Here is a 9,291-nt window from a genome sequence, read left to right as displayed (position 1 = left end):
TTGAGGTTGTGAGGAATCCCACGCACCGCGCACGCGCATATTACGGTGACATGTGACATGCACCGTGGGGGTCGGGGGGGGGCTTCCGGGGATCCCCTGGGATTCTTTTGTTGTAGTTTGCGCCTGGTGTGGCGACTATTCTTATCCCAGTTGGTATTACCAACCGGGATAAAAGAGGGTCTTTAGTCCCGGTTGAGTGACCCAGGATAAAAGATCACCTTTTTATCTCGATTGGTTTATCCCAGATGGATCTTCGGGAGATTTGCTTCTTACCGACTGGGACTAAAGGTGAGTTTTCTACTGTGAGTGGGTTTATCTCGGAAAAGGAGGATGGTATCCTTTTCTTCCAAACATGCTTTTAATTGGCCGCGTGGATGTTTTATTTATCATTCTGCATCCATACTAACTTTTTCCTAGCGATGGCATGAAGGACGGTGTGTGTATCTATCCAAAGAATGGACATGTGTGCGTGTTGCTGATAGAATGGGGATTCAAATGTGTGAGTACAACCTCACATAGTTTTATTTTGAAGCACTAAGAAAATATAGAGCGTGTTAGCTGTCCAGAGAGTGGTGTATGTGTGTATAGGTGATGAGAGAGAGAGAGAGTGCGCTCAATATGCGTGAGTATAGTTGCGCTTCTTCTGTGCATGCCAAAATGAATATTGTATCCTCCTCTTCTAAATATGTTATAGGTTGTTTAATGCCAAAATGAATATGCATGAGCATGGCATTATTGTTGTTCTCATTAAATCACATGCCACTTAGGATTTTTGATGATGTGGCAAAACAGTAAAGAAGAGAGAGATGAAATCAATTTTATCCCATGAAACTACATGTACACGGTTTCCAACTCTTAACGAGTCATAGAATTAAATGTGATGAGAATATATGAAATAGCAAAGATGAAACGAGGCATTGTAGGGGTTCATCCATGATTTCATTTTTCATTTTGTTAATGTGGCATTCTTGAAAACAACAAAATGAAATCTTTCATTGAGATTAGCCTTACAACTATGCTTTCCATACATATGACCATCATTGTGCGGATTTTTTCCTCAAAGGATGTTAAACGTGGAGAGTTTATTTTTTCTTTTGTAGAATGTTTCCTATGAAATAAGGGACAATTATTACCTTTCTCTTTGTCATGTAAAATGCCTAATTTTGTGCATTGAAGACGAACTCCAAAACTTTATTACTCGCCATAAACACAGAGGTGTATATGACCGTGACTCTATTACTCCTTCCGTTCCAAATTATAAGTTATTTTGCTTTTATTAGATTTATAGACTTTATTATACACTTAGATACACTCTATGTCTAATGTACTAGAACGACCTATAATTTAGAACGAAGGGAGTAACTTTGCTTCGTATCTTTCTGTCTCTAGCCCCTGACACGACATTTATCTTGCCATAATTCAATGAATTACAGCCGCATTTCGTTGTGCGCTACAATGCACGGACAACTCGTACCTGACATTGGCAAGAAAAGCTTCCTCATGTGCAGCAGCAGCATTTAACGAGATGGTACAAGTGCGTGAGTAGTTGGAGAGGGGGCACCAACCCTAAAGCGTCCACTTTGCCTCTGGGCTGCATGCAAATATGCAAATGGGGGCGACTAGCCCTACACATTGATGAGAGGAGTACGCTGCACACTTTGCAGCGCCGTCAGTACCAATCCAAGTCGACACTGGGGGTGAAAAAAAAAGGCTCACGCTTTGCCAAAGATCCTGCAGCAAATGTGGCGAGTAGCAGGCTGCATGCTTGCTGCATGGTAAAGGCACAAGCCTCCTGAATTCAGATCAAGCGTTGCAATCAAGTAACAATTGAGTAACAGGCTTCCATTGCCGTGAAAAAAGTACGATACTGGCATAGGCAAAATGTTATTCGGTGAACAACCGAAATGAAACATTTTGTATTTCTTGGTACCTTTGAAATTTCTTTCACCTGTACAGCCCGATGCATGCATCAAGCATGAAGAAAATCGCTGGGCGTACCGACGCAGGTGTCCTCGTGCTTTCCTTATGCAGCATTGGACCTGAAGTTCAAATGGTAGCTTGGGCTGTCTTTTGATCCCCAACCTGTGACTGGAAAGCTTTCTGGAGCTGCTGCTGAAGCAGCGCTCTGAACTGGCGGGCCGAAGCCAGGCTCTCGTCCAGTTTTGCCTTCTTGGCAGTCAGATCAGACTTCCTGGCTTCCGCAGCAGCAATATCGGCGTTGTTTGAGTACATCTCGCTGCTCTGCAGCTCTTGCAGTGTAGATTTCAGCTGTAATCACAGTAGAAATCTATTAATCAGATGCAGATACAAAATCACACCATCAGCAGAACAATAATTTGGCAATTTGTGAGGACACGATCACAAACACAACAGCAAAAAATAATGTAGCTCAAAGTGCCTGATGGGATCTCGAGCAGTGGCTCTCTATTCATTGGTTCAGGTCAGTAGATCTTGAACTGTATGTTATTTTTTATAGTTCACTGCTACTGCAGTTATATCATTGCAATGCAAACCTAACAAAATGGACCAATCAACAATTTCTTAGGAGGGGGGATTCTTATATACAAAACAGGTTGTCTTTTAAATTCATATTAATTTTATTTGGATGCTTGCGAAGTTAATGGTTATGTGCAGACCATGGTCCATGACTCATGAATTGTTTTGTTGCATTGGGCAAGTAAAATAATAGCTACCTGATAAGATGGACTCATAGAGAATCCACCAAGATGCAAAAGATAAATTATTCACACAGCTTGCACGAACAGCTATTTCTTGCTACCTTGGCCTAATAGAACAAAATTATCCAGCAATGATTCTCTTTACGGATCTAGCATTGATAATTTCTTATGATTCAAGTACAACCATAAATAGTATCCTATCCTTCTCGATGCTGCCATCACTTGTAAGTGACACATTATAAAATATCAGCAGACCATTTGACACCATAACGCATTCAGCGACAGGCACAATCAAACACAAATTAGCCTTTCCTGATCTTCACAGAAGTCATAGCTCATAACCATGCACTTTTTTCGCTGTTTGAATAATGAAACCACAAATGTTGGTGCAGACCAACAGAGGCTTGAAAATTCAAAACCTGTCTCAGGAGGCAACAGCCATGGCCCAAGAATTTATCACCTGCATTGATCCGGTCCATCTGAATTGCAATGAAATGGCAAGGCAACATATTGACTAGATGTCAAGAGGTGGACCTGAGCATTTCTTGCCAAGAGGTAGCTTCCAGCTTGCCTTGTGGTCCATTCCATTGGGCAGGCCAACAAAGATCCACCAATAAACTACAAGCTACTACTGGCTAGTTTTTAACTCATAAGACAAGCTAATGGCTAGAGACCAAAACCTATTAAACGCCCCTGCCCCCTGCCCTGTTGCCATTTGATTTGAACATGCCGAAGTGAACAGAATTAACAATTTACCAGCTTCCCCCAGATGCTAATGTTACCAAGTTGCAGTTAGACTAAACAAGATAGGAACTGTAATGAGCACATAGTTTATGGATGCATAGGATTGGGACCGTACTTGAGATACCAAATCCCTCAGCCTCTGCACTTCCTCGCAAGTCTCCGCCTCGAACCGCCGCGACACTGCCTGGAACTCCTCCATCTCCTTCCTCTTGGCCTCGTAGAAGCGGTCCCAGTCCTCCTCCCTCCGTTCCGCCTCCTCGATCTCGTCCCTCACCGAGCTGCGAGTCCAATTCGAGAATTAATGCAGATGTGGAATCTTTTAACTAAAAGCGAAATGCCCCGAGTTTCGGGTGGAGGAAGGTATAGTGATACGGGCGGATCACTGGTGGCTTGCCTACCTGAGGTCGCGGGCGACGGCGAGGCGGCGCAAGCGCGCGGCGTCGATGTCGGCGCGGGCGGCGAGTGCCCGGGAGGCGAGGTCGGCGGCGCGGCGCTCGAGGAAAAGGCGTCGGTGCTCGAGTCGGCGCGCGGCTGCGAGCTTGGCGGCGAGGATGCGGGACTTGGCGGCCTGGATCTCCTTCTCTGCCTGCGCAACAAGGCAACGGGAGGAAGGAGGCGCCGCCGGTGAGGCCGGGGAGTTAGGGTTTGGATGGTTTCGGAGAGGAAGGGTCGATGAGGAGGGGGAGCGGCGGGAGAGACGTGGAGGAGGGCGAGGCGGTGGTTGCGGGCGTCCTCCATCTGCCGGACGCGCTCCTCGAAGGCTGCGGAGAGCTCCATCGCGGCGGCGGCGGCGGTCGTGGGCGGTGGGGTTGATTGGGCGGGAAAAGTTCGCGGTGTGACCGTCCGGACAGGAACGGACGTTCAGGATCAGAAACCTGTCTAGTACTAGATCATGAGCACACCAGCAAGCTTCTTTGGGATTTGGGCTTAACAACGTTCATCATGTGTTATGTGCTACTAGGTCGTTTGCTTTTTAGGTTCATAAATATTATTATACATTTAGACATATACTATATCAAGTGCATAATAAAAATTATGTATCTAAAAAGTTAAAATAACCTACTACAATTTGAAATGGAGGGAGTAGATCATTAACTTTTTTTAGTTCGTAGATATTACTATTATAGTGTATGTCTAAATATATAATAATATCTATGAATCTAAAAAAATCAAAAGGACCTACAATTTGAAATGGAGAGAGTACGTACAGCTTTATAGCTTTATACATCGGACAAATCAGTAATACAAAATATTCAATCGTACCGTTCAAAAAATCCCCAAAGTGATGACAAGAGCTTTATAAAAATAAAAATATAAAAAGAGAGGGGAAAAACACAAAAGGAAAACACTCAAAGAGTCCGCGAGGTTCCAAACCAAACACACAACACCTTGACTCGCAGGCCACCTCGTAAGGTAAGGTGAAACTATTTTATAGTTTTTATCGCAATAACCTTATAAAAGTTTTGTTTGATTCCCAACTAACTCACGTACACGTAGATCTAAGCAAATGAGGTCCAGTCGCGGCTCTTAATAGGGCCGAGCGTGGCGCTGGTTTTGTTGGTCCGAAAAAATTAGACGAGCTCGATCCGAGTATTTATTTCATTATTTTTACACGTTTTAACAGTGGGTTACCCGGTGCGAAATTCTTGGTACGATGTTATTTCAGTTATTTTTAGTTTATTCCATCCAAACAATGTGATACATAAAAATCAATTCCGAAACATAATAACAACCTAAGTCTAAATATCCTTTTAAAACATGTTTTGCAAAAGATTATTATCCAAACGACCACTAAAGAAAGGTCAAAACGGGGTCAAGACCGTGGACACTCAACAAGGGGATATCCCTTTGACCCCCTCCATTTTTTAAGAAAAAAGGAAGAAGAATGGAAGGGAAAGGAAGAGAAAGAAAAAGGAAAGAAAGAAGAACCCCCAAGCTCCAAGATTAGATGTTTAGGTTTTTATTCGATCTTTAATAATTTAAATGCAGAAAAGTATTTTATATATATATGTATTAAGGTCCTTGTGGACATTAAAAGAAAGAAATGGAGTAGTAAAAATTCCCATGAATTGCTTTCCCACGCACAAGTCCCACAAGCAAACAAATATTAGCTTAAATCTCATATTTTTTTAGTACAATGAATCTCTACCTTTCCACGAACCATTCAAGCACACTCGAGTTGTGCTTGTAGATTACTATTCTTTTGCGAGGAAGCAGATTATTAAGGGTCTGTGTGGTAGCGCTTCATCTGATTCTAATTCTTTATGGAAGTTGTTTCTTTGAGAAATGATTCTGTGACTGAAAGTGATTTTCTTTGATTCTCTAGCATAAATTCTTAAATTTAGGATGGAGAATCACTTCACAGAACTAGGAGAAGCTACTTTTTTGAATTCTTAATCTCTTAGTTCATTTTAGAGAATCACTTCACAGAATCAGTAAAGAATCAATTCTCTCTGGAAAACTTTTTGGCAAGGCTCCTGCTAGATTCAACAGAGAATCAGCTTTGAGAGCTCTGCCAAACATGACCTAAACCTTACAGAATTGAATAATTTGTACATATCATTGATCCATTCATGTGTATTAGTAGGCAAGTTGCATAGGCCGTAACAATATTTTTCGATCCAGCCCTTGGGTTTCTCACCCGGCAACGTACAACAGAAAGTGCACGGTAAACAGCGAAAGGACGCCCACGAAGGATCGGATAAGTACAAACTATGGTGCGTTTGACTGAGCTCTCTGATTCTCTACTGATTCCAGTAAAAATTCTGCCAAATAATTTTTCAGAGAGAAGTGATTCCCTACTAATTTTATAAAGTGATTATCTGAAATGAAGTAAGAGGTTGGGAGCTGAAAAAAGTAACTTCTGATTATGTGAAGTGATTTTCCATCTTGATTTTAAACAATTTTTTAGAGAGAAGTGATTCCCTACTGATTTTATAAAGTGATTATCTGAAATGAAGTAAGAGGCTGGGAGTTGAAAAAAGTAACTTCTGAGTGATTTTCCATCTTGATTTTAAAAGTTTACAAGAATCAATTTCAGCTACAAAATTATTTTTCTCAAATAATTAACTTCCATAAAAAATTAGAATGAGATGGAGGAGCAGACGACCCGAGCAGATAAAGAAGATAGCACCTCGTTCTCGTTGTCCCATCTCTGCAGGTTAATAAGTTTTTTTTTAAAGAGTCCATGCAGGCTCATAGCTCCTCGCACATCGAGCACGGAGCTCATCAGCTCAAACAAAACAAAACTAACCCAAGCTTAAGCCCGGACATCACGGGCATCTTTGCGGCATCTACGAAGAGCACCGGCCGGTACTGTCCATTATCCAATCCACGGCGGCTCGAGTGCGGTGGCCGGTGGTCCCCAGCAGAGGCCGGCCCGGTCTAGGCTATGCATGCAAGAGCAAGACCCATGCGCGCGCTGATGCGCGCTACCAAGTCGGGACTGATGCCAACTGCTCCCTGTCTCACCAACAAAGCAACCCAGCAAGCATGCAGAATTGCAGAGAACACTGCTGCTGGCTGCTGGCTGCTGCTGCTGCCGCGGGTCCAGCCAACAGCCATCACCCAGGGGGTCCACAGCTACTGCATATGGCTATGGTTAGGCTAGCGGTAGGCTTGCTACCGAATGGGTGGACAATGTTTACAAACTCCTAGGAGTTAAGCATCCAAATGCATGCGTCTTGAATACAAACGCGAGTGAGATCTCAGCTGTCGCTCATTTGTTGTATCCTCATCAGAGAGATTCAGAGAAGCTGGTGACTATAACGAATGTAGGCCCACCGGCCTGATTTAGGCCCAGCTCAACAGGCACGGTCGAGTTTCGGCCTTTTGGGCTTGACCTATGCACGAGCCGAAACTACAAACTGGGCCTGACTATGCGCCAGGTGGTTGGAACGTGGAATGGTTAACTTTCCTATTCGAATGGATTGAAGCTCAAACATCCAAACAATAATTTCGGTTTGTTCGGCTGAACTTATAAGTCGGTTGAAAAGTTGAAACGGCTGATTTGTGAGACAAAAATACTGTTTGGTGGCTGATAAACTAGGACTTAACGTTCCTTTTGAGTGCATTTCAGAGTTTCAGTAGAAATCGTTTTCTGTTCGTACAGTATAAAAGTGTGGCGCGCGCGCGCGTGCATTTTTACAACGCAGAAGCGAATTTTGACGGAGACACGAGGGCCGAAACGAAACCGGAGCAGCAACGAACGATCCGCTTCCACCCATCCCTGCCTTCTATCCTTTCCGTGATGGCCCCCACGGCCCCACTCCACGCGCCCTGACCGGCGACCGCTCTCCTTATCCGTCGTCGCGGCGCGGCGGCGATCGAGCAACCAACAATGCGGGCGGCCGCTCTCCTTTGCCGCGCGCTCGTCCGCATTCTCGAGGGGCGGCGCTGCAGACCGACTGCCGAGGGTGGCGGCCTGGCCTACCGCCACACTCGAGATTCCTCCGCCGTCGGTTTCGAAACCGGAACCCCACACGCCGCTGCTCCCTCCGACCGGCCTCGTCGTCCCTTCCATCCGTCCAGGTGACCTGACCTACCACCACGCGTGGCTCTTCCCATCCCGCGTGCGGACTCGAATCTGCTGTCCGAATCGCCGAATTGCTGAGTGCAACACTAACGTTTTTGTTACTAATTGCTGTGATCTGTCTGTTAAACTTAGGGAGATCATTCTCCGATTCGCACATGTTTCGCGTTCTATTCCGGGCGAAGCAAGTCCAAGTGGGGGTGGGGAACGTACATTTCCATGTTGGCTTTCTCAGGAAAGTTTTGTCTGGTCACTGCTTATGGTCCTGACCAGGCTTTGGCATTTCGGCCCTGGTTTGTCGTGCAAGGTCCGGCTTAATCTGCCGTGTCCTTTTGGTCCCGTTACGCACAGCGATTTTAAGGCTGCCAACAGTTCAGTTCATGTGGAATCGAGGGATTTTTCGTATTTTAAACGAGGCCTCTATGATTGAATCGAAATCCAAAGGCTTGGGCTGATTGTAGCACAGGCACAGCCTAGCGCCCGAGCCCACCTATGTGCACGGGAATGCTTGGGTCTTTGTCTCTGGTGGCCTCGTGCAAAATGATTGGGCTACTTTTGTAGGGGAAATTGCCAAGAACACCTCATAGCCACGTGGAGTTTGAGATTCTGCTCATATGCTGTTTTCTTGCAAATGCCCACTCGGCCATCTTCCAGATTTTTTGGCAAGGACCATCCCAGTGCGCAAATGCTTGGGTGAGAGAGGCATTGGTTATATTACATTTTTAATTCAATTTTGGTGCCTGAGTCTATTGCATATGCTTTATCCTCTCTCTCTTCCTGCATGCGGGAAGTGTCCAGTGACTTATTCTTTTTCCTGAAACATCTAGAAAATATGCTAAAAAAGGAGTTTGGAAGCTGAAATGATGACTGAAGTGTTTTTTTGTGTGAACTCTGTCTATGGTCCCATACATATTTACTTTCTTGAGTGTACTGCATTCATGTGCTCATCTCTAAATGCATGGTGTTATTGTTGGATACTTCATACTGATTTACATTGACCCAATAAAATGATTTGTAGTGGTGTACTGGTGTCTACATACTAATGTGCTAATTCCTTTTCCCCCTCATTTCTGCTTGAGCCATATCTTTTCCCGCTTCGTGGTTAATATAGGAATATTGCCATTCTGTTGAATAACAACTTGGAATGAGACTAGAGCAAGATTTTGGTGAGAATCAAACCCCGGCAGGCTGCGGAAAAACAACTCTTTCTAGATGTTTCGTCTCAGGGCTCTCATAGTTCCAAAACCCAAGCTTTCAGATTTTTCAATTTTTATTCCATTATAATGCATTAGTTATTAATTCCCATTACTGGTGTTTTTTACAGTCTCACCTTTATAA

General features: G+C 44.2%; 1 protein-coding gene across 1 annotated transcript; it reads right to left on the bottom strand.

Moving 5' to 3' along the window:
* Positions 1-1,718: 1,718 nt before the first annotated feature.
* On the bottom strand, positions 1,719-4,264 carry LOC101785269. Its single transcript, XM_004951271.3, has 4 exons — positions 4,122-4,264; positions 3,821-4,008; positions 3,538-3,700; positions 1,719-2,268 (listed from the first exon to the last, which is right to left on the bottom strand). The coding sequence occupies exons 1-4, from the start codon at positions 4,197-4,199 to the stop codon at positions 2,047-2,049; spliced, it is 651 nt and encodes a 216-aa protein (XP_004951328.2). The 5' UTR covers positions 4,200-4,264; the 3' UTR covers positions 1,719-2,046.
* Positions 4,265-9,291: the final 5,027 nt, after the last annotated feature.

This window comes from Setaria italica, chromosome I, assembly GCF_000263155.2.
Source record: "Setaria italica strain Yugu1 chromosome I, Setaria_italica_v2.0, whole genome shotgun sequence".
NCBI classification, from domain to species: Eukaryota; Viridiplantae; Streptophyta; class Magnoliopsida; order Poales; family Poaceae; genus Setaria; species Setaria italica.
The sequence above is the reverse complement of the archived record's forward strand: the minus strand, read 5'-3'. Positions and strand labels throughout refer to the sequence as shown.

Coding starts and splice junctions, on each gene's coding strand:
- LOC101785269 (XM_004951271.3), bottom strand. CDS start 4,199: ATGGAGCTCTCCGCAGCCTTCGAGGAGCGCGTCCGGCAGATGGAGGAC. Junction 4,009..4,121: donor ACCGCCTCGCCCTCCTCCAC/GTCTCTCCCGCC, acceptor CTTGTTGCGCAG/GCAGAGAAGGAGATCCAGGC. Junction 2,269..3,537: donor TGAGGGATTTGGTATCTCAA/GTACGGTCCCAA, acceptor CTGTGATTACAG/CTGAAATCTACACTGCAAGA.